Below are 26,411 nucleotides of genomic sequence, written 5' to 3'. Positions count from 1 at the left end.
AAGAACTTATTCCTTTTTTTAGTCTAAGAAACAATGATGTGATAGAAAATACATCACTGAAACCAGTTGACTCAAGCCAACATGCATATAAAAAATAAATGTTCCTGAAACACAAGCCATTACTGATTATATTGCAGTAAGAAGAGAGGACAGGGCAGGACAGTTGTGAAAGGCAGTGTAACATTGATGAAGACATGCTGATTTTTGTCAGCTGGGCCAACATCTACTGCACAGGAGCTGGAAACCACCAACAGAAAATGAACATCGTTCTCTAGCACTATGGTTCCTGGTGAAGTCAGTAAATGCAGAAATCTGTTATGCTGGGTTATTACAATGCAACACCTGAGACACTTTAAAGAGTCTGACATGGCATCAATTACCTTCAATAGTTCAGTGAAGCTGTAAGGTGAATGGTAGTTTCCATCATTTACAAGCTGGTGAAGTTACTTGGTTGATGAGGTCAGAAAAGGATCTGCAAACATCTTCAGCTGTAGAGAAGAACTCCTGCTGCAAAGCAGACTGTTGCGCTGAAAAGTAGAACAGATTTTAAGTCTTTGAGAGCATTTGGATGCTGCCAGAGCCCTGAAAAACTCTTTATAAAGCTCTAATTTAAGACAACTCTGTAGAAACATCAGCTTTTTCCATCATTCTCCTTATTACATCCTCATGATCCAAAGTGAGGCATCCTGAGTGTTGAACAAAGCTCTGCCGCGTAAGACCATTGATTACAAAGGGATTTTGTACTGCTGGAAGTCTGCCTGGGACTAGAGTCATAGTTACAGTGCCACAGAAGTGGCAACAGAAAAGACCTCCAGTGCCCTCACCAGTATAAGTTTGCTCCTTAATTGACTGCTGAGATGATTTCCTCTTATGCGCTTTGGCTCATCCTGTTTCAAATTAGTCCAACATTAGGGGCTATATTCCACCTTACAGGAATATGTTCTACCTTACAGGGTAGAGCTGGAGTACTTCTACAATGGCAAAGGCAAGATTCTGAGTTTCCTCTGGGGGTTAAATGATCATGAACAATATTATAGAGTAAACTGGAGGAAGGTGAGAAGACAGTGTTAAGATAACTGGGAGAACTTATACCTGGTTGGGCTTGGAGAGACAATGCATCCTTCAGTTTCATCACTAGCTGTTGCAGTTCCACTTCCTCACTGACTTCCTTCTCATCAGGTGGTATCTGCACTGCAGTGGGAGTAAGAACTGTATTCATCATGATGCAACTGAGGGAGTTTTCTGTCAATTCAGGCAGATATGTTTGATTCTCTTTTGCTTTTTTATACTGTCCCATAAAAGGTCTGTCACTCTGCAGGGACACTGACTCCAGCGGGTCTTCTGAAAACACAAAGTCTACTGCAGTGGGAACCTCAGGTGTCTGTAAAAGCTGCATTCTGTTTGCAGAGTTGGAGGGATTCAAAGCTGTCCAGTCTGCACCTGTTCTGGAAGTAGGCCTTATTTGGGCAGGATTTAATCCACCCTGCATTCTCCTTTCCAGCAGGACATGTGGATTTCTTGGCATCATATTCTGACGCTGTGCAAAAGGATGTTCTGATGACTGTAACATTGTCTACGATAGACAAAACACAGAAACTACATTGTGAAAATAATTGATATTTTGGTTTTTGTTTTGATATTTGGTTTGCTGGTAGTACTAAAATAGGTAGGAAAATAATTTTGGGTCAGAATAATTTTTTTTTTTTTAAATTTCTGGTGAACTAAACCAATTCTTTTAACAAATAAAATATTTTCCTGCAATAAAATAAAACTTTGTGTTTGAGTTTGGGCAAATCTATGTGGCCATTTTTTCCACAATTCCAATCTGAAGACATTATATGTTTTAATGCCATTGAAAAGCGGGAAGAATAATGTTCCAAGATTAAATTTGCAGGAAAATTGTTCTAAAAGAATTAAACTAAGGGAAAAATATATGTGTATATTAAACATATATCAAACACCTCACACCTGTTAACATTTGAAATTCTAAAACTAGGTCGGTTGTCAGTGCCACAATTGTACTTGGAATTTTCTAGGCAGAACTATGATGGCAAATACCATCCACTGGATGAACGCCGAGTCTGATGTAACTGGGATACACTGAGCTGCCTGTGCATGCACTGGACACTTAACGGCATGTGTGCAGCCAGTCCTGCACGTTGTGGGCAGGCCAGTGTCACAGCATACACCCAGGATGGTATGACATGCCAGGTCATACGGGACTCCATATGCAAGTGATACAAAACTGAGCGAGCGTGCACTGCAGATGTGTCTGGCTTTTCTCTATGTTTGACCATCCCTGAAAAACACTCTAAAAACAGCATTGCAGAAAATGCTACAAAAATGCTGTAGGTGGCAAATATGTATGCATTCCCTGTGAAATAAGGGCCTTTTTAGAACCTCAGAGATACTTTAAATGAACAAGAGTCAATACAATTGAAAAGAAATAAAATATTTTCTGTAAGAGGTCTGTATTACATCCCAGTACAAGACAGCAATTAGGAATGACAAAAGAGTATTTCATTTATTCAATGCCAACACAGGATTCTTCTCTAAAGAAAAGGCTGCAATGAAGAATCTAACACTTCTGTTGGAAAGCATTTTTCTCACTCTTGTTGGAATACCCTCTCATTATTTTCATTGCAGTAGTATCTAAACACCCCAGACATGGATATCTGTGCTAGATGCTAAATATATACAGAATGACAAAAAAAAAAATCCCTGCTGCAAAGACCCTATTTGCTTTCTCTGAAGACAAGAACCTAAGATGACTGAGCAGACAAGTGGAAGGTGCACGAAATCGTATCAAGAGTGCTGGTCTGCAGGAAAGGAGTAGTTAGTGTTCAGTAATTGCCCATAGCTGTGAAGATTCTTGGTATATTTATCACTACACCTTTACTTCTTGCTTCATTTGCTGCAGCTTCATTTGCAGGTTTTCATGGCTTGCGCTCAGGCTTTGGAGCTTTGCCTCTATTTTGCAGCTTTTGTCTTCCTGGCAGTAGTGAAGAAATTGCATTTTGTCCTTCCATTTGTTGAACTGCTTCTTCATGCACCTGCCAGGGACACAGGACGGGGGGAACTTTGCTAGATCACACACACACAAATATATGCAGTCATGGAAAAGAGCAAGCACTGTAGCACAAACTTTCTCCTCTTTGTCAGTTCAGGAAATTTTTGTCGGCTTTGGGGTTAGAGGCTAGTATTTCAGGAACTGGGCTGTATCAATGGAATTAGCAAGAACAGAAGTGTTCTAGATGAGGAAAGATGTGAGCTGAGTGGAACTGTGGCCAGGACTGAGCCTTGCATCTTGGCATTTTACCTTTCCCACAAAGGTGGCTGCGACGGGAGAGACATTATAGCAATCCCTCTGTTGAGAAGCAAACTACTTGTGGCAACTCCCTGACCTGCAAAAGATTCCTATCATTTCCCCCAGGGAAACAAAGGAGTAAAAGCAGCCTCTACCCCTTTGATTGAGTTCCTTCTCGCTCCTGGTATTCTATGCAGTTTGTTTGATGATACCAATAGTTTCTGCACAGGCCACTTGTCCTTGAAAAGATACTGTGATTTTTGCAATGAGAAGTGCCACCCTCACACACACACCAGAGAAGATTTAGAAATTACCTACTCAGAGCACAGTATGACAAAGATACCACCCATCTCTGTTCTAGAGTCGGGATTTCTCTAAGAAGTGAGAGTAGAAATACAGTTTTGTCTTCCCCATGTCTGAGGTGGATACAGACAGAAAAGCTTGTTAACACTACAGTAATAAGCCAACTGCTTCGTATCACACCGCTGAAATAGTTATCTCCTTTGCTTAGTTACATCCAGAAGTTCATCTGATTCACTTTCTTTTGGGTATGCGTTGGCTCACAGACAAGAGCACCATCAGTTTCACTGGAATTATGCAAGATTTGTCTGAATGGGACAGCAAGTCAGACCATTTAAAATTAAAATTACAGTGGTCCCTTATAACAGCATTTAATCAGTCTTTACTGTAAAATGCTGACTGCCTTCAACTAACTCAGAGCCCGGTTCTGTGAACAGGCACATAAATGCTGGAAGTTGGTCCACAAATAAGAACAAAGCGCTTCCCATGAGTAATGATGTGATTCATTCACCCAGTTATATGATAAGCTCTGGGTCAGAGGGTGATGCAGTATTTCAGGAGCAGGCTTCCCAGATATCCTCTCAACTATTGCTAATCTAAATGAAAGCTGAAGATCTTTGCCATATCTCTTTATTCTCCCATGTGAGAACAGAGAGTGAGGTAAGAACACAGACTTACAATGAAACTGCAATTGCTTTGCTCTAGTCTTGGAGTGCCCTTGTGTGAATTTGGAGCAGCAGTTGTACATTGACTTGCTAGAATGAAACAAAACAGGAAGAGAGGGAACTGAACATACTGAAGGAGATAAAGAGAGTAGATGCAGGATCAAATTCTACACTTTGCTGTAATTCCATTGATTTCAGTAGTCACAGACATGATTATATCTACAGCACATTCATATATAACTACAAAAATGAAGGCAGGGAAAGCAAAAGTGAAAGAAAAAGGTAAGCATGGTTGCCTATACACCAACATGCCCCCACCCCAAACAAAAAAAACCACCCAAGAAATTTGTAGTTTAGGAATTAAAATTTTATTGTGTCAGAGGTTTGAATATCAGAAGGGACTTCTGTGATAATCTAAGTGATGTAATTTTTACCAATAGTTACTGTATTAAACCTGTAGTCTCTATTTGACTCACAGCGTATTTTTTTAGAAAGATATCCTACCTTGATTTAAAAACTTCATATGAATTATGCAATTTGTTTTGATTAAGCCTTATTCAGAGAAAAATTTGGAAAAGTATGCTATTGTGATATTTTTAAGCAAATGAACATTTTTTTCCCTTAAAAATAACTTTTAGAAATGTAAACTAACAATTGCAGAAATGCTGATGAAAGCAAAACAAAATATTTTGCTTTGCCAGAAATTGTTTTTCCAGTGATCTCCATTTACAATTTTTGTTGCTGAGTTTTTGTCATTCATCCCCATTTGATATGATTTTTTCTTTAAATCTCAAAATCTTTAAAGTATGGAAAAATCATTTGTCTTCTAGCTCTTCACTGGAGAAGTGTTGCCCACCAGTCTTCAGTCATTGTACTACTGCATTTACCTACCTGCTCTCATCGTGAATGCTTTTGATGGATTTGTGCATTTTTAACACATCTGCTTCAAAAGAGGCTATTGCCTATAACAAAAAAGAGAAAAGTATCCGTTCATAACTTTATCAGCAATAACATTTCATTTTCTATGCAAATTTTGCTATAAGAGGGCATGGCAAATTTGGGATTTGTTCTGTTTTACAGATTTACTAGTTAACTTTTTTTATTTAATTGATTGCAATCAACTGATGCATTAAAGTATTTCTAATGGCTATTAGAACAGACTGGAAAATTTACTCTATAGAACAAATTCTTTGTCCTATGACAAATTCTAAGTGTATGAGACTTTGTTTTGTTTTAAATTAGAACAAAAACCTCATTCCCTGGAATTTCTGCAAAATGGAATATTCTGATTTGGGAACAGTCTCTCCCAAGTCACACAACTGCTTTGGCACAAAGAGATGGAGGGAGACAGACTGGATGTAGAAGAGAGAAGAGAAACTCCTGGTCTTTGGATGGAAGTAGCAGTCTGTGGGCCATGCAGGGGACAGTAGCCCAGAAGTCAGGGAGACAAACACCTTCCAGGTAAGCTGCTTTAGAGGCATGGTATAAGCTGGGCTGGAATCAGGGCTGCCAGGAAATTATGAAACTAGAGCTGGGTCCCCAGGACCTCCAAGCTCATGGATTCTATTAAAAGCTATAATTGGATTTACGGTCTGCATCTTTTTAAGCAACATTGAAATAATCTGCACTGTAAGGTGTTGGAAATCAGTATAAAACTGCTGAAAAAGAATTCTCATCCCAGAGAGAAAATGAACAAGAGAGCAATGCACGTGACAGAATCCCACTACAGGGATGCAAGTCCCTTCTCACTGTCTTCTAAAACAACAAATGCCAGCCATCAAAATTATATGCTTAACCAATGTCTGCCCACAACTTCTGCAGATATGTGCTGGCTGGCACTATACCTCGAGCTGGGCAGCAGAGTCCTAAAAGACAGGTCTTCCAAAGAGCAGCACAGGAGTAGCAGCCAAAGGAGTGACCTGACATTCACAGGCTACTTCTCAGTTACTGCACCTTGGCTTCTGGGAAGAACAAGATGAGTGGATGACACAAACTGGTTTGAACACAACCCAGTGTTCCCTATATTCTGAGTATGTGCAGAGCTACCAAACTCTCAAATAAATATAGAAACAAAAAACTGCTATGTACTTATTTTTATCTACACTGTCCTACCCACTCCTCTAGCATTGTTTCTATGCAGGGAACCTGGAAATGGATTAGCGGAGAGCTTTTTATGCATGAGCTATTTTAGTTGGAGTGGACACTACTCTGGGTTTATGCTTAAGAAGGGCCCATTCTGTCCTCTTGCTATTGCCATGGTGACAAAAATGGCCTGAGCCTAATAAGAATTAAGGCATCTTTCCCTGACATTTGCTTGCAGTAGGACACGATGGCATTTTTTACTGTCAGAATAGAGAGGACTCCAGTCTTAGCTAGCCTTTCATGTGCTACTCTAAGACAACTCAGGAAAAAAAAAAAAAGTAACAAAGCAAATATTCTTACAAATGCTTCTGAAGGTCATGGACGTCAAGGAGTTAGTCACTAATCTTGGGAGAGTATCAAATTCAAGCTTTGTTAAGTTTTCACATTCCACATTTTTTTCCATGTGAGAAATGAACAGAAAGGTGAAGCTGCCCATTACATTTCTTTTTCATTGGTAATTAGAAGGCAGTTAGATAGTTAACTTGGTAGGTCTTCTTCACAGCTTTAGCACTATTACAGCTTCATGTTTTGCTCACCTGAGCTTTTGTCTTGCCTTGCTCTGGTGTCTTGCTGTTATTCTCATTCTTCTGCATTACAGTTCTGTTTTCAGATACAAACTTGGGTGACTCCAGGACAGGTCTGTCCACCGGGAAAGACAGGTTTTCAGGGCCAGGTAGTGGTGAAGCACTGAGTTCTGCAGGGGGACTGTATACCAACAGAGAAATAATGAGTAGAGAAAGGATCAAGCCTTATATGGTTTTGTTATCCAGAAAGATCAAAATAAAATGAATGCACTGTAAGTAGACAGACAGCTGTGCTATTGACTAAGCAAGATGTATGGTTTAGCTATGCCTGCTGGCATATTTTTGGCTGAGAGAATGAAATTCCTGAAAACAAATTCCACTCTTTCAACAGAATCTCAACAACAGGTTCTTCTTTCCACCCATTTAGTATCAATGCAATTTGCTGCTTCTCTTTTTTGCTTCCTTTAGCCAAGAGCTAAATATATTGGGAAATTCAACTACAAAAATACAGCAAAGGGCCAGATATCCTGCTGTTCAGTCCATTCTATGCTAGGAAAAGCCCAGATACCTATTAGCCCCACAGTGACACCTGTAACGGCAACTGCAAATTCTTCTTTCTCTCATTGCTACCCAAGCATTAGGTAAGCAAAACTCCACAGAATTACAGAGAAATCTTGATTGCTCACCAAATGGTTAAATGACATTCAAAATGAAGAAATATTTTTTGTTGCTGAATACAAGAGGGGAAATATTAGCAATGGAAAATGTTATGCATTTCAGCACATTCTAAAAAACAAACACCGAAATAATATTCTCTGTGAGAACTACTGTAACTATCATCCATTGGTCTTACTGTATATAAAAAATTGGTTTCTAATAGCAATGTACTTACCTAGCAGTGTAGCACAATCAAGTTTTGTAAACAGATTTTTCTTCTCCTTCGTGCAAGGATGAAATTAATTCTTTTAGAGAGAAGTGACCATTTTTTCCCTATTTCAGTCTCACTGAAGCCTCATTTGGAGAACACATGAGATGCAAGAGAGTTGCTAGGTCTTTATACAACTAGGAAGGAATCTCACCCTTCGTATGTTTGTAGTGCTTATCTCATACAATTATTCCCTTCAATTTCTACACCTAAATATCAACCAAAATCTCAGAGCAAGGAAGGAGAAACTACAGGGAAAATCACAACATGACCTCCAATGCTCATTATTAATCACTGTGATCAGTGGAAATACAGTAATGAATTTACACATTAACTAAAGGCACACAAACCAGAAGTGACCTGAAAGAACTGGGATGGCGAGATCAGCTACTCACTATTGTGAGTAATCCCACAGGACTGCAATTCAGTGGGACTTGAGTAGAATGACTATCCGTGAACGCACTGTGGGTCACACGTGGAAAGTATTCACAGTTAATTTCCAGTGAATTTGTCACAGAGGAGGTGCTTAAAAACCCATGCAATTGTGACAGGTACTAAATATTTGCAATGCTTGACCCTAGACTGAGCATAAGAAATGGCATGGAGAGAACGAGATGACATAAGAAAGGAGGGAAGGAAGACTCAAGCATGTTATATTTTATAAGACAACTGGTCATTAGGTTGTCAGCATGGTAATCATGGTTAAGCTACAGAACAATGTGCAGTAACTTCCCATTTATGCTTTCCCTTTTTAATAGAAAAATCATGACATGGTGTCTGTCATAACAAAATCACTTACTCAAAGGACATAATCAAGCAATATCCCACAGTCTGACATATTATTCAGAGATTACAAACTCATTGGAAACAGAAACTCACAAAGTCTTTTTGTGAGTAGGGAAGTGCCTCTCCTCCACTATCTCCAGATCCCTCCTTCTCTGAGCCTCCTTTCTTCTGCAGCGCTCTTGAAACAGGTTGTTCCTGATGGTGCGGAGAAAGTGCTTTGCATTCGCCTTTGCTGAAATCTATTGGAATGAGGGATAATAAAGAAGGGAGTGAATTTTCAAACACGTGCTGCCCAGAAGTAGACACAATCCAAGGCAAAGGCAAGACATAAGAAAGTAAAGGTCCACCTGTTCAACAATTGAAGAGGCTCATGGCTGCTGTCTGAGCCCTAGAAGGGGAGCTGAGGTGCATGATGATGCAGGACCACAGGCAAGAGCAGCTCCAGTTCTGTTAGGTAAGCAAAACACTCTGCCTGGGCCAAATTCAGGCAGCCTGGAAATGCCTAACACAGGATTTTGGCAGTTACAATGATTAAGCTCACAGTCACAATGATAATTCTGCCCGACTAGTATCTAAGTTACCTCTTGATCAATGGGAAGAAGTACTTTTATACTTGTATGAAGTGTTAATAGATACAGCCTTCTGTGCCTCATGTCCTCCTCTCGTAAAAACCACACTTCCATTTGTCACAGCAGTGTCAGGCTCAGGTACAACAACTAAGCTCAGTAGCTGTATTACAGGAGGACACAAACCAATTCTGCCTCAGGAAGTGACTGCTGCAGAACATGGGGTAAGCCCTGACAGACTGAACAGGAAAACAGAAAGAAAACACACATAGAATCATAGAATGCTTTGGATTGGAAGGGACCTTTACAGGTCATCTAGTCCAACCCCCCTGCAAGAGTAGGGACATCTGTAACTAGATCAGGTTGCTCAGAACCCCGTCCAACCTGACCTTGAATGTTTCCAGGGATGGGGCCTCCACTACCTCTCTGGGCAACCTGTTCCAGTGCCTCACCACCCTCATTGTGAAAAATTTCTTTCTTAAATCCAGTCTAAATCTGCCCTCCCTTAGTTTAAAACCATTGCTCCTTGTCCTGTCACAACAGGCCTTGCTAAAAAGTCTGTCCCCATCTTTCCTATAGGTCCCCTTTAAGTACTCGAAGGCTGCTATAAGGTCTCCCCACAGCCTTCTCTTCTCCAGGCTGAACAACCCCAACTCTCTCAGCCTGTCCTCGTAGGAGAGGTGCTCCAGCCCTCGGATCATTTTCGTGGCCCTCCTCTGGACCTGCTCCAACAGCTCCATGTTCTTCTTGTGCTGAGGGCTCCAGAGCTGGACGCAGTACTGCAGGTGAGGTCTCACCAGAGCGGAGTAGAGGGGCAGAATCACCTCCCTCGACCTGCTGGCCACACTTCTTTTGATGCAGCCCAGGATACGGTTGGCCTTCTGGGCTGCGAGTGCACATTGCTGGCTCATGTCCAGCTTTTCATCCATCAGTACCCCAAGTCCTTTTCTGCAGGGCTGCTCTCGATCACATCATCCCCCAGCCTGTATTGAAACCGAGGATTGCCCCGACCCAGGTGTAGGACCCTGCACTTGGCCTTGTTGAACCTCATGAGGTTCACACAAGCCCACTTCTCCAGCTTGTCCAGGTCCCTCTGGATAACATCCCGTCCTTCTGGCGTGTCGACTGCACCACTCAGCTTGGTGTCATCTGCAAACTTGCTGAGGGTGCACTCGATCTCGCTGTCAATGTCATTGATGAAAATATTGAACAGCACTGGTCCCAGTACGGACCCCTGAGGGACACCACTCATCACTGATCTCCATCTGGACATTGAGCCATTGGCCGCTACCCTCTGGATGCGGCCATCCAACCAATTCCTTATCCACTGAACAGTCCACCCATCAAATCCATCTCCCTCCAATTTAGAGAGAAGGATGTTGTGGGGGACTATGTCAAAGGCTTTACAGAAGTCCAGACTGATGACATCTACTGCTTTACCCTTGTCCACTGATGTGGTAACTCCATGGTAGAAAGCCACTAGGTTGGTCAGGCAGGACTTGCCCTTGGTAAAGGCATGTTGGCTGTCTCCAATCACCTCTCTGTCCTCCATGTGCTCTAGCATAGCTTCTAGCAGGATCTGTTCCATGATCTTCCCAGGCACAGAGGTGAGGCTGACAGGTCGGTAGCTCCCAGGGTCATCCTTTCTACCCTTTTTAAAAATGGGCACAATGTTTCCCTTCTTCCAGTCACCAGGGACTTCACCTGACTGCCGTGACTTTTCAAATATCACGGAGAGTGGCTTGGCAGCTACATCACCCAATTCCCTCAGGACTCTGGGATGCATCTCATCAGGTCCCATAGACGACTTATATATGTTCAGGTTTCTCAGGTGGTCACAAACCTGATCTTCCCTTACAGTGGGAGGGGCTTTACCCCCCTGATCCCCAACATGTTGTCCATTGACTTGGGAGGGGTGAGGAGAGTGGTTGCCAGAGAAGACTGAAGCAAAAAATTTGTTGAGTACCTCAGCCTTCTCCTTGTCTGTTGATACTAGGTCACCATTCTTGTTCATTAGTGGAGGTACGCTTTCTTTAGCTTTCCTTTTCTGGTTGATATACCCGATTACAGCATGATATACCTGATACAGCGTGCCTCCTAGTCATTTCTCAACATGGTAATAACATTACCACAAGGTGTCAGCACGGTAAGGAAAAACAGTGTTTATATTTCAAACCCCCACTCAGAAGCCCACTACCTGATAAAGACAATGTGAAAACTTACCCAGCCAAGGACAGCATCTGCTAAGAGTGGAAGGTATGGGTGAAGTGGCTTACTACTGATTCTTTTATGTCCCACACAAAGGATATAAAAACGGTATCTGTCATAATGAGTAGCTTATCTTTTTAAGTTTGGTATAGATTTTGGCCATGAAAGTAAAATTTACAGGGTTAGTGTTAGAGTAGGGCTTCATAAAGGAAACATAAGTTCAGTGATCCAGTTGCAATATTGCAGCAACAATGTGGGAAAGCTCAATGTCAGACAGTATAGGAGAGGAAGGGGACTTCATTTTAAAACAAAACTGATTTCACTCACTCATACTCACTCACAAGCACTAACATACATGTGTCCAAGTAGTTTTTCCAGCATTCACACACCAAGGTGTATGTATACACATGGTATGGTCATGATGACTTACAGTGACATGGAGGACAAGAGATGCCAGTTCTCTTTAAGCCTCCTGGGTTCCTCTTAGTGTGACCATGTGCTGGTTTTTGGATGTGCCTTTAGCTCCTTTAGGAGCTGGCACTGATTGTGATCTTTTGTCTCCTTATTTGGGTGTCTCATAGGTATAGGTCTTGTTCTTTACCTTCACATCATCTGTTGTAAAGGCATCTTCAAATGGCAGTTTGTCCTTTGTTTCAGGCTACCTTTTGTTTTCCTGATTTGGTTGTCCTGAGAAGCTGTGTGTGGAAGTGCTGTGATCTTGCTGACCACCTAATCTAGGTTGCATCCTCTCCTGCCTTGTTATATCCCTCCTGCCCTTCCTTCTGGTGCTTCCATATCCACACACTCCCATTCACTCTCCATTCACACTGATTTTAATGTCTCTATTAGAAATCTCTACATGAGGAGATCATTTGCCATTTGATTCTCCTACTTTCTCACAGATGGAGGATGAGGAAGAATATTTGGAGGAATGAACATCTATCTGTTATTTTTAATGCAGATACTAAGCATCCAGATATAGTTTCTCACAGTGTTAGCAATAGGTTTTCAGAAAGAGAGCAATGAAGTGGCTACAGTTTGATGTTCCCCCAGACAAAGGGTGACTGCAAGAGCAGTCTAACTAACATTCTTTAGTTTTGGTGCAGACACTGGCTACCCAGATATCTTTGGTGTTAAGTGCAGGGTTTCAGGAAGGAGACCATGAAGTACAGCTTACTAGGGAAACTTTCATGGGTGCTTTTCAGCTCATTTACTGGAACAGAAGATACTGTTATACAGATCCACAAAAAAACCTGTCTGCTGCTGTGGGCAAGATCTGGAATGTCCTGCTCAAAGGAGAGGCTGATCTTCCAAACACAAATTCCCAGTGTTGAACTTCACCACTAGTGTGATGAAAGCACAAGTTGCCCCTGTAATGGAGCACAAGTAGGTGAGCTTAGTTGGGCCCATGCTGCCTCTTTGTGCTGCATCCCTAACTCACAGAGACAAATGAGTCCAAGAGGTTTACAATAAAGTGGAAAAGCTGTGGAATAAATGAAATTTCACGCAGGAGTTTGTACAACTTTTGGATGAATTAATTTCTGAATGAGTCCCCATTGAGATTGGGAAGAAGGAGCACCAGGACACACTGAGGGCCCTTTCCACAGGTTTAAGAATGATCTGCAAATGGCAAACTTGCCATAAAACTCCTTGGGAAGAGGACTTGCACCATGACATTTCACGGCCCTATTCAGTTATTTCAGAACAAAACACTCCTTCTAAAGTTAGAAGCCCCCTTTTCCTTCCCCTGACTCACTGTTCCCAGATTAATAATGCTAATATGTCATGGCCATTATGGCTAATACACACATAATTTCATAATCAATGTAGTTCAAGAGTCTACTGCCTACTTGCCTACATGAAGAACCTGAACAGGGAAATGAATCAGTACAATGGGACTCTACCTGCACACAGTGTTCCATAACAGGATGTGACCTCTTATGTGGTTTGCTGAGACGGCCAGTGAAAAAGCAGACTTGGCAAAGGTCAAAATTGAGGCACTTCAGACAGCGATACCTGTGAGGGAAAACAGAAGGATTAAGTTACTTCCCCACAAGTAAGAACGTGGTGTAAATGAGCTTGATTACTGAGAAATCCAGATCCCTGGGTTCTGAAATGCAGAGAAGCACCTTCGTTAGAATAATGACTTTCCTCAGCATTCTCTGAATGCAAGAGTTATTTTGTCCAAATGACAGTGGACTATTCTCCAGAACCCACTAATGATTTTGACATTATTTATTTGCTGCATAGAGATTCAGTCCAAGAAAGAATCAGTTGTTCTAGTACCATTTTTGAGAATGCAGTTACATCTTCATATGCTTCTTATGCACCAGCTTATCTCTATTTGTTGCTCTCATGCAACTGTAATATCACTACACTATTGTTGTAGGATTCGCAACTTTGCAAAAAACTAAAAATGCAAAAAACTAAACCTGCAAGCTTACTATTAGTGATAAGAGAGTAACAGTAAAATGCTTTCCTGAGCATTCTGGTCAGTAGGTAACGGCTAGTGTTCTTTTTATACCATTAGGCCATTTTATACCATTACTTACATGAATAAGATGCTAAGATGGACAACTTAACTAGCCAGTTAATACACCTAATTATGGGGCAAAGAACTAAGAAATGAGATACACAGGTTTAATTAGCTTTACCACTGAACTGTCAGTTTACTTTCAGTAAGACTCCATAATCATGTCTGTGCTAGCAAACTAAAGAGAAACAGGATGCAGGCTTGAGCACTAGCCTGTGATGGTTCTTTCTTTCCCTGTCTTACTTGTTAAATTAGATTATGTCTGAAGTTTATTGCTTAATACAGCAGTTAGAGCCTGTAGGGTATGCAAACAATGGTAAGAACTATTTACGTGGATGCTATAGACTACAGCAATTACTGACGCACCTGAGGCCTGTAATTGGGAAAATTTTGCAGACTCTACATCTAGCTTGGTGAGAAACCATTTCTGTGGCTGATAATCTGTAACATGTAGGGAGCCACAGGAGAACAGCAGGCTCCGATCTCAGCCAAGACAGGAATTTTTCTTCAACAATTGCTGAATTCAGAACCTGGAAAAAATACATGTCTCAAGTTTAGCCATTTACTTGAAAAGAACTGCTGTCTCATCTACAATTCCTAATAAAAGCTCTAATATTGGTCTATGCTAGCATAGATTTTCCATTCATGTAAGATGTTACTGGGTTCCAAAGGTTTTGGAATAAATGCAAGAGTCTTCAGTAGTATCTTACTGAGCATCTTTTCTATAGATATAAATCCTCCTATACTGTGAGACTGACAAACAGTCCTGCCCCTTAAAAGTAGATACTGGTGGATGTTATATGGTGATACACTTGCAATTTTATCAACCAGCAACATTCAAAATCATTTCCCAGGACATCAGAATTTCACTTACCCCATGGAAACAGCTGTGAGTCGCAATTTCCACACAAGACAGAGTGCACCTTTCTCCCACAATGGCTGGGATCTGCATCAAGAAGAAAGGCTCAGAAACACCTCAGTAAAAAACAGATGTTCCCATCATGCTCTGCTGAGATTGTGACAGCACACAGATGGTGAAGCATCTATAGAAATGCCATTTTACATACTGTTCTGAAGAAAACCTGTTCATATTCACACCACCAGTATGCAATTTCATAGTTCAGTATGTGTCGGAATGGTTTGCTTCCAGCTCACTTACTGAAATGGATCAACATACTATGTTGCCATACTAGAATACTGAAGGACACTGGCTTTGAACCTCAGGGGTCATTTTCAGATCCCATTTTCAGCACCAGTTCAGCGGGAAATACCTGTATGCCAAAGCATTTTTCTGCAACTGCAAGCTATTCTAGTGAGTACAGACATCTGAAGTTTGGAGTCACTTTAGCAAAAGCTGTATGCAGGTGTTCCCAGGACCTGTAAGCTCAGGCAAAATGAATGCATAGAGGCACTGATGCAAGTGGTTACTCTGACTGAGAAAAGCTACAGAATTTGATTCTTTTACCTACTTTGCACGGTAGCTCCCTATGCCCACAGAGTGCCCCACTGACTTCAGTCCCATAATGTAATCAAACATAAAACATATCAACCATGTATTTTTTCCTCCTAGATTAGGATACTCCTATGAGATCTGTTGTGTAACAGCACTGCAGTGGCATTACCTGATTTAAGTCTGTTAGTAGGCTTCTCAGGGCACTACGGGTAATCAAGGCCACCTTTCCATCAGGGACAGCATAAAACTGGAAGAAAGCTGAAAACAACCAGAGGAAAGAAACTGGAATCTTGGCAGAGCCTGAAGTGTCTTCTAGCTACTTATTCTCAAACTATGTACATGATGGCTTTGGCCTACCAAATAAACACCTCAAGAAAGTTCCCCTTTATTGTCTATCTAACAGGCATTCAGTGACTGCTGTGACAATACTTTCTTCCTACAGGCAGGGGAAAGAGAAGAAAAGCAAGGAAATTATGGCCTCAAGTTGCATCAGGAGAGGTTTAGATTGGATATTAGGAAAAATTTCTTTACTGAAAGGGTGGTCAAGCATTGGAACAGGCTACCCAGAGAGGTGGTGGAGTCACCATCCCTGGAGGAGTTCAAAAAACGTGTAGATGTGGCACTTAGGGACATGGTTTAGTAGGCATGGAGGTGTTGGGTTGATGGTTGGACTAGATGATCTTAGAGGTCTTTTCCAACCTTAATGATTCTATGATTCTATGGCAATTCCTTATTCCTGGCAGTTAAGACAGGTAAGGATGAATGAAACAACGAGCTCATTTTCATAGCTGTAAGAAAAATATTTAAATATGTTTATACAAGATATGCCCTATTTAAATTGTGAATTGTTAACTCCAAATTGTAATTTGGAAGGAAATACACATTATGCAATGGGACAGTATGAGGACAATATGCCACTTGTGGTCCATTTGTTCTCCATTCTGAGCATTTATTTCAGGCAGAAATCTTTATGCTGCACATTGCACTGGGCTACCTTTATCTGTTATACTTAGTTCTTTAAGCATTTTTGTCTAATGTTAAAAGGGCTCCAAAAGCTTCCTGGATCAAATACATAAAATTGTTTTCTAATCTACTGAAATTTAAAACTAGGGGTTTTCTGTTCTTTTCTGCTAGGCAAATAGAACTTGGCCTTCATTTTTAAGCTCTATTTATCTTAAACTTTACTATGACTTGTTCCGAGATTCTTTATGGAAAGATGGCTATGGACATTGATGGAAAAGTATTCTTTTACATCAGCCTTTCTCTACAAGGAAGCAGTCAACATAATTTACTTTTTGCATGGCAGAACTGTATTCTCTTTTAAAGTAAAAAAAATTACAATGGAGATTTTTCTCAATGTTCAGTATTTTAGGCAGTGTATAAAATAATACATTTCCCACCTCTGTATTTTGCCAGTAGAGTGTCTCCTGAAAGGGCAATTAGGGCAGCTGCAGCAGATCTCATTTTGATATAACCTGTTCCAGATCTAGGAAAATAAAATAATTTACACTACATTCACTGAGAATGTAAAAACTGAAACCTCTAAAGAAAAAAATATTGCTATGTTGGAAGACAATGTCAAAACTCATATCCTTTTATATGTATATAACTGATGTTGCATTTTAGTGATATTTTATGTCTAGGACCCTTTGTCACTCAACATAACTACAGAGTTAACTGTTCAAGATACCATGCAATCATAAAACAAAAAGCCAGCATCTCCTTCAAAGACCTCACATTCCAAGTAAAATATAATTTTACATTTACAATACATGTCCTGAAAAAATTCTGCTCTTCATTTGTGGAAAGCCTTCCCAAATATGGAAGAGAAAGCAAGATTATAATCTGGTTTTTGTATTGTATGATCAGGCAGCTTCACTGGGGCCCCAGATCTGTCCTGAGCTCCTCTTGGGCTGATTCCCTTTAATTTCACTGCAACTCAATTTAATCAAAAGTATATATGCAGAAGCAGGACTTCAGCTTTGACCGTTAGATCATAAAGAATGTAGCTTAATTTAGAACCCAAGTTTGCAACAAAGGCACCTAATGAAAAAATGTTTCTTTATGTGAAGACAAAGCAGACGTGAATCGGAAACCATAAATCAGGAAATCCTGGAATTCTATATTTAAGATATTACTTTTGTAAAGCAGTATTGCACTTCAGAATATCATTACATAAAATTGTCTTCAAGAGTCTTTAGATAAACTGCATTTTTACAGAGCAAACTGCATAAAGCTGCAATATAGTCTCGATAGTATGAGCTGCATGGGAAATTGTTGATCAAAAGTTTCTAGATTTTGAATTTATAGTTTTTCCAGAACTTTGATAGAAAAAAGTCCAAGATTAAAGCTAAAGCATACAATTAAAACACCTTATAATAGTTTATATAAGCTTATTAAGTAAGCTACCACATAAACATGGAAAAGCCCTTATGTGCTCTTGCCATGAAATAGTTTCCAGTGATGATACTGGACAACAGCACTCTACAGAGAAAACATGACTAGAATAAAATTATAAGAAGCTTTTGCTATCCTATATACATGGCAAGAAACTTGTGAATTTTTTTTAAAAAGAAATTACAGCAAAAAGAAAATGACACACTGTCCTAAGAAAACAGAAAAAAAGACCAAGATAGTCCTGTTAAGAAGATGCTTCTAAATTATTTCCCTACAGTGCACACAAATTACAAAATACTCTTGATGTTTCTAGCTTTGTTTCGTAACACACCAGTTTATTCTTAGCCTTAACTGATCTTTTTAAGTACAAAAAAATTCATAACATGGGACCTTAAGCAGTAGTGATCATACTATTAATTAATAGTGATTCAAGAAAAAGTCCTGCAGACCACTTACATCTCACTCACTTTCAGTAAAAAACTTTGCTCTGATGTAGAAGGGAATAAATTTCAACCTGTGGTGAATAAATGCTACAATGAACTTAGCCTTTGCCTTTTAAATCTGATACAATCACAAACCAATCTTGCCTTTAGTGAATTAATTCATTATTCACAAACAGTACATGAGAAAAGTACATTCTGCGAGCTGCTTCCTTATTATTCCCAGAAACTATTTGCTGTTCACAGGAGCTAGCTGATCAGCTTAGTTATGAGACAGTGGTTTTGTTTCATAATTGGTTGATGAAATTTTTAAGCTGGAGAAAAATGAATAATGAAAAGTGACTGGCAAATTCTTGACCTGTGCATGGATGCTGTCATTCAAAGGCAAATATGGATTCTTTTTCAGGAGTGTATCAAAATATCTTGGCAGTCAAAAGAAGAGCTACTCTCTGTACAGCTGTTCACACAAAAAATTAGCATGGACTGGCAGACATTTGGACTTCCAGATAATTTTGGAAACATTTGACCACTGTTTCTCTGATAAGGCTTTGTGCCTCATATTCCTATAGCTGAACTACTCCCATCGTGTATACCAAGCAAAATACCATCAAAATGGGAGTTTCATACAGAAATGGTGTAAGAGTGGTAGAAACAGACTTGGTCTAGCAACACTTCGTGATGGATTTACATTTGTTGTTCCTCTCACCTGTCATACATGGCAGCTAGCAGGCTCAATGTGAATTCAGCAGCTCTTGGATCTACCTGGCCTGGTTTTTCTAATCTTGCCCTTTGGAACAGTTCTGTCAGCATTCCAGAGATCTGCTGCACTTTCAGAGAAATCTGCTTTTCCCTCTGGCTCTGTTCACTTGATAGGATGTGCTGAATCAGAGAAACATCAATCAAATCCACTGTGGGAAAATTAAGGGAGAAATGAATGAGGATCCCTGCCTTTTCATGAATGGAAGCTCGACATTTATTAGAAGTGCCTTGCTAAGAAAGTCTGTAAAATGAAGTCTAAAACAGTATGCAACATAAAAAGGAAATAATCTGGGAAAGGTCTTGCTGGGTTTATGGATGTAGCACAACTTGTGAGGCTACAAAGATAGAACAGCTCAACTGAAATTCCCTGGATGTGATTTTGGGATAGATAGGAAGGGAAGGAAAATAGCATGATTAACTGCATCCAAATTATAGACCTAATTTTCATTCTATGTATAGATAGTATAAAACTACGCACCATTCGGTACTTCAAAATAAAGCTCAGCTGGGACTGTGGAAACAATTTGTGCTTTGATGTAGGCTTTCTCCTCGTGCACAAACACAAAGAGAAGGGGGTGCTATGGCCAAGAAAGGGGCAAACAGGCTGTTATGAATGTGCCATGGAATAACTAATATCCAGTGGGAAGAGAGAGCTATGGCTTCTTAAAGGTCACATTCAGTACTGCAGCAATTAGAATTAACATCAGAAGAGAAAGACTGTAGTAGATTGAAGGTTGTAGGTTGCTGAAGAAGCAGAGAACCTAGAGTATGTCACCTATGGTCTTTCCAACCCAGATGGGAAAATATCAGTGTAAGACACTGGTGAATCTCAATCCAGAAACCCATGTGCAATTCTGGTCACCAGTGTTCCAAGAGGGGTAGAGTAACTGGGATAGATGCTCTGAGTGCCTAGAGGAGACATGGAGGACTACGCAACAGAGCTAATGAAAACCAGTACCTGCGGAAGTTGGTACTTCCACGCTGTGGCATATAGCACCAGGCAGATTTACTGTACCAGGGCTGAGATCAGACTAAATACATTCATAGAAGAGCATGCCCAAATGAAAAAATATGGCCAAGGCCAACAAACTAGTCATCCTTTCTGTGCTACCCTGAAGACCTCACTTGCAATGTTGTGCATTTTCAGCAACAGACTATTTCAGGTGGAAAATTCAAGATATCCATGCATTTTAGCTCAATATGGAATTTACATCCAGTAATTTCAAAGCAAGCTAGGTGACCAGGGCTTTGTTCCATAATTCTTTGCTTGCACAGAATTCTCACTCACTTCAAAGAGAGGGAGAATGAGTGCTAGCCAGGAGTTTTCTGGTCGATCATATTTTATTTTGTTCTCATTAATACTTATAGTATTAATAATAATGCCTGTCAATGCATTTTCAATGATCCATGATTATTTCCAATAAATCAGCTCCTAAGAAACACATGAGAATTTGACATTTAATGAGAATAATTATATACAGATAAAGATTCACAACTGCCAGTGATGTCTACATAGCAATGTTGCAGACTGTAATAATAATTTGATTCTCCCATGCCTTTAGAATTTTACTAATGTATTTCCACTGACATTCAAAAGCGGAAAAAAAATCAATTTGTATATGAAGTACTGTCTAGCTCTTAAGTGTTCATAATGCATTCTGAGATTCTCAGGTGGAAAATGAGAGAGCAAAGTAGCATAATAACTCATGGTGACAGCAACACAAAATTTTTACAGATTCTTCTCTCTGTCAAAGCACAGGATTCTCTTCATTTACTAACACTGGCACAGACTTTGTATTGAGCGTAGTTTTAGGGCTGTTCTGTAGACGGAGCTCTGAACATCATTGAAAGCCTCTGTGAAAAAAACCAAACACACATTACAATAGAGTGGTTCATTAAAAAAAAAAAGGAAAGAAAGAAAAACAAATTGTTTAACTAAAAATCGAAATAACCAAATTTGGACTTGATCAAAACTCACAATATTTTGAAGGAAATTTTGAAAAAATGAAAAAAATTAAAACATTTTCTTTTTTTCTAATAGCTTTGTGGGGAAAATGATCTTCTTATGACTAGTGACATGACGAGTCGTAAAAATAGTATTTAACATAGAGAGCACACCTGCTCCTTTGGGAATCAAGTCTATTCATGGACCAGAAAAAAGGATATTCACTGTGCATACTTTTAGCCAAGATCCTAATGAAATAATATGTCTTCACACAAAAGAGTTTCTTGATGAGAGATGCTCTTCTACAAGGAACAGTTTGTCAGTCTGCACAGCAGGGTTATTGTTTTGGATGGATATTGTTTCAAGCATTAAACAAATTTTCTGTTAAGATCAACATCTGGGACTCCCTCAGAAGAAGATAAGCAATTTACCAGAGCAACTGGCTTTTGACATTTCTGCTTAGTAGTCCCACGCAAGCTGCTCGACTAAATCCCATACCTTTACATGATTTCAGCTCATTCCTTTCACGTGACTAAAGGATGTTTTCCTGAGTGGGAAGTAAGGGCTTCCAAACATGACCTATACCTGGTACTTTACACACATACCTAGAACTTCAAGACAAAAAAAAAAGGCTTGTTCACAATAGCTTTAGAAACTAGAAAGGGATTTATCAGTTATCCTCCTGTCCTCAGAGGCTCTTTCTCCCTTCAGAGAGGAAGAGTTACTCACAGTTGATTAAGGTCAAAGATAAGCAACAAATATGCATAACTGAGTAGAAATAACTCACAAAACTCTCTACCTGTTTAATCTGGAAATAAGACAATCTGTGTGCAATGGTTTCCCACAAATGTACCAGACTAACGTTAACAGTCAGCAAAAATCAGCAAATTAGGGGCTCTGCTGGTTCCCAGATGCTGCATAAGATATAGAAATAAGCCAATATCTGCTATACCATCTGTTTAGTCCTGCTCTTGTCATTCTGTTTTGTGATATTATTTGGAGATGTAGTGTAGCATGTCATACAATGTGAAAAATTAGTTTTGACTTCCATGCATCATCAGTTCTCTTTCTTCAGTAAACTGATCCAAAGCTCTTTTGAAAGTCACAGACTCCCACAGTTTTCAGTAGGCTATAGATTAAATTCCAAATGCCTATTTTCAAATACAAATGCTAGAAACATACACATGATCCAACTCAAACACCTTCCATGTGCAAGATGACTTTCTAAGTGGAGGGAATCTGTTTTAGTAGCCATTTGCTATTCACTTCAAGTCCATCCTTACAGACAAAATGTGGCCTCAAAGTAGGGCATTCTGTGCCTGTCAAGCAGTAGTTCCAGAATTAACTCGCAAGAGCACAGAAGTAAAACAGCAGGCAAAGAAAAAAAGCCCAAATAAAATACAAAATATTTTAGGATTATTATTATAAGAGGCTATTTAGGGGCACTAAACTCTTCCATTTCTCGTAGGAATGGAGTTTCCCTTTTGGATGGAAAACCAGCATGTAATCATTCTGTAGTGGGTCAAATTTCACCTCAAGACTTATAAATGCCCTTTGTTGAGAAGCTGACAAAGGAATTCCTACACATATAGAAAAGAGTGCATTGTTTCCTGATATCTCCAGCTGGTTACTTGCTAGTCCTGCATTTTGCGCTACTTGTTCTGTAGCAGATGAAGCATCTGCTAAGATTTTGCACTCAAAAATGGCATGTATGTCCATCCTTCATGCCTATTCTAGAATATGTGAAAAAACCTCATCCTATATTATACATTAGGGAACATGGCCCCTGTGCACCTGACCATTCCATGAGCCAAGGTGATAATGGCAGGGAAGGTGCCAGGACAGATCCAAAAATAAAGGTAGGACAGCACAGCTGTGTAATTTGTCATTTATGTGTTACAGCACAGAGATTCTGAAAGTGGCATGACTTCACTACAATTCATTAGTTTCTGTCCAAACAGACACAGAAATGTCTCTTGAGAAAAGCTGGAAAAATATGAGAAAAATCCTTACCCTGCAAGTCTGGATCCGTTTGAAATGAACAGATGGCATTAGGCGTTCTAGAATGAAACAAACCGAAGTGTAAAACCACATTTCCTAAACAGAGACATGTCGAATCATTCAAATCAAACCTTTTAATCTGAACAATTTACTGGATGCATTTCAGGGACGAAATCAAACAGAATTACATAAAACAACATAATAGTTTTGGTGTCACGTGCAGAGAAACTCCAGAAAATTGCATGCTCTGCATGCTCTCTGCTAAGTATAAAGTAGGAGTAAGTCTAGTAAATGCAAAATTGTATTTGGGCGAAAACAGTCCCCAAAACAGTTTCAAGTACAGGAAATGGGATCTTTCACTATTGAAGAGTCCAGTGTTTACATACAGGATTACTACACAGTCCATAGCGTATAATTTCACGTCAGAGAGGGCGTACCTTTACACCGGACTCTTCCCAAGATTCGTTGATTGCAATTGCTCACAAGTCTATTTTCTAATATTTTCAAACTGAACTAAACTTTTCAGCTGAGCTGACATTATTTCTTTTTGAGCTGAGAAGGAAGGGAAAAAGGAAGCATAAACATGAATCTACTTCTTTACACAACCCTGAAAGCAAAAGTAATTATGTCCCTGATAACAATAGAAATTGAATGTCTCCCCTCAGGATTTGTTTCATTAATGCTCTAAACTACATTCTATTTTTAAACATAAAAATATAAATGTGAATTCAGTATAGTAACTATCTTTCAGTTAGTATTACAGTTGAAAAACACTAGGTATAACAGATCTAAGTTACACAAGACTCCAAAGGCCACATATATGGCTTTTAGTGGGGAAAAAAAGGAAATTTGCTAGAATAAATAAAAATTAAGTAATTGGAAACTATCTAAAACTTAAGCAGTAAATTTGGTATTAAATCTGAACTTACCCAAACTTTCACTCTATTATGTTTTTCCAATGAGAGTCATGGATCATTTGTCATAAACATGACAGAATACTGGCCAATTACGAAGCATAAATATTCAATGACCTATAATTATTGAGTCTACCATAAATGTGCTGCTCACCATTTTAATTGGTGAAAGCTGCAACTTTGTGTTTCAGTCTTTAAATAACCTATAAATATTTAAAATTATGGGATAGAGATTTGCTTTAATAACTTCTTCATTAAAGACTACAATGCTACAGTTTTTATTGAAGTCCTTCTTTGAAAGAAATACCACTATGTTTCTTTTTCACTATTGTTCTATTTTCTTCCTTACTAAGGTTTAGAGCTTGGACTCAACCCTGGGTTCTGCAAGACTGCAGTTCTGCCCAACATTTACATAGGCATGTAAATTTGCTTATACAATTACTCCTAAAATGGGTGCAGCAGTATATGCCTCTGCATAGCTTGACAGAAAAGTCAATGTAAGGAAATCAATGAAATCAGAAGATTCTAAGCAATGAATTAAACATAAGTGTTTAGTGAAAGCTACATGTAGCAACCTAAAAGATAGACTTACAAACACACAGCTCGCCTCATGTTTTCCTCCTTTTTTTCTCTCCGCCAAAGGTACATAAAATAAAGCAAGAGAACAAATGTAAAAATACAAAAGTTAAACTCAAATTAGAACTCACTCATTTGTGAGAATTTGCTCACTCAAATAAGAACAGATCCACCAACATCACTGAGTTATACAGCATGCATAATCTATTAGCACTTGATACTTACTGTAAGATGACAAGCTCTCTATCCAGTACAGTGCAATGTCTAACCTTTAAATTACCCATATGGATAAGCACACTATACTCTTGTACTAGGGTATTCATGGTCCCAAATTTAAGTATGTGTTTATGTGTTTTACTGAACTGGCTGTCATTGTGCAAGATCATAACATCATACCCATGAACCCTCTCTCCAAAAAGTTATGAAAGGCATTATTAACATATGTACAGTCTACATTTTTATACACAAAACTCTGGAGAGACCAGATCTTGACTGCAGTACGAGGGCTTAGGTGAAATGAACAGGACCTACCTTCAGTGTTAGCACATCTACTTTATAATGCACATCACATGAAAGTAGAAGCAACATCTGCCTGCCAAAACATCAAATTTGAACTAACTCTGCTCATTGATACACTATTTCAGTCAGTGTGTTGTATTTCAGCTACACGTGCCCTTTATTAATAATTAAAACACTTCCACAAAACAAAAAAGAATTTTAAAATTAATTACAAATGTACAGGAAATAAATTTTTACAATTATAAACTCTGATCCCATTAACACAAATACAGTTATGTGCAGAACAAGAGTAGCCTTATTCTTGAATCCTATTGGAATGTGCAAGAAAAGTAACATATTTGATTACTTATATGTATTTCATTTGCCTATACAGGTTCTCAGAATATGTACTTTAGCAAATAAAATGCATTTTTAAACATGTTACAGAATTAAGTTAAAGTACAGAGAAAGACAAACCAGATCAAGTAAGGCAGAAATCTCCCTATAGATTAATTGACTTGATCACAGAGGCCTTCCTTCTTTTGAAATCAGACAACATATGATCAACATTTTAAATATGCATAAAATAAACTACAATTACTTTTGTTTCCTGTGAAGGGTGAAAACATTCTATGTTGTGTTCAAAGGCCAAAATTATTGTCTCCTCTTAAATATAGTAATGGTGCTTACCTTTCTCTCAGCTACTTACTAAAGGCCCAGAAGTCACGACGACACCGCCAGAGAAGTCCAGTAGTTTTATAGCACTTAAAAGTTGACTTCAAGACACAGTTCTAAAGGTTTGCTTTTAAATTAATGCTGTTCACAACAAATGCCTGGCAAAGGCCCAGATCAAAGTATCAGGTAATTGTCTAAGCAGTCAAAACAGAGAACACTAATTAATTAGTAATAAATATCCTGAATTATTAAAGATAAAACTTCTTTGATCTTTGTTTCAAAGCCATTTTTTCTTATGGTTGGAGTGCAATATTTCTAAATTGAGGGGCCTTTACAAAGCATCTCCCAGTTGCTGAGAAACAGCGTTGCTATAGAGACCGAAAATAAGGTGGAAGCTGGCACAATAATGCAGAAAGCACAGTGTGCTGTAACAAACAGTTGGTGCAACTACACAAAGAGGAAAAATAGTAAAGTCCTAGTGGTAACGTCCTAGAATAAGAATTGTTTAGACCAACCAGAAAGCTTACACACTCTTCAGTATACCCAAATGCTAGGGTTTATGCTAGGGTTTATTCTGCACTTGAAAGACACATACATTTATCTTAAAGACCTTTTTCATAAATTTTTCCACAGTTACTCTAACACCCAGGTAGCAGGATTCATCAGTGCTATGAATGTCCTGCATACATAGCATTACTCAGTAACTTCTGAGAAAATGTGTACCAGAAATTACTTATTACTTATAGAAAACACAAACTTAGTGATGACTAAGTCTACCCCTGTATTACAACTGTAAC

At 39.2% G+C, this 26,411-nt stretch overlaps 1 protein-coding gene across 1 annotated transcript; it reads right to left on the bottom strand.

The window, feature by feature from the left end:
* Window positions 1-382: 382 nt before the first annotated feature.
* DYTN (dystrotelin) lies at window positions 383-24,542 on the bottom strand. Its single transcript, XM_075511941.1, is given in 16 exon segments — window positions 383-436; window positions 439-527; window positions 1,093-1,573; window positions 2,894-3,053; window positions 5,164-5,234; window positions 6,951-7,119; window positions 8,743-8,888; window positions 13,328-13,439; window positions 14,323-14,486; window positions 14,831-14,902; window positions 15,579-15,667; window positions 16,810-16,895; window positions 18,953-19,154; window positions 20,785-20,859; window positions 22,964-23,010; window positions 24,458-24,542. Coding segments are annotated over 16 exon segments (2,073 nt in total). The 5' UTR covers window positions 24,514-24,542.
* Window positions 24,543-26,411: the final 1,869 nt, after the last annotated feature.

Source organism: Mycteria americana, chromosome 9, assembly GCF_035582795.1.
Source record: "Mycteria americana isolate JAX WOST 10 ecotype Jacksonville Zoo and Gardens chromosome 9, USCA_MyAme_1.0, whole genome shotgun sequence".
Classification (NCBI taxonomy): domain Eukaryota; kingdom Metazoa; phylum Chordata; class Aves; order Ciconiiformes; family Ciconiidae; genus Mycteria; species Mycteria americana.
The sequence above is the reverse complement of the archived record's forward strand: the minus strand, read 5'-3'. Positions and strand labels throughout refer to the sequence as shown.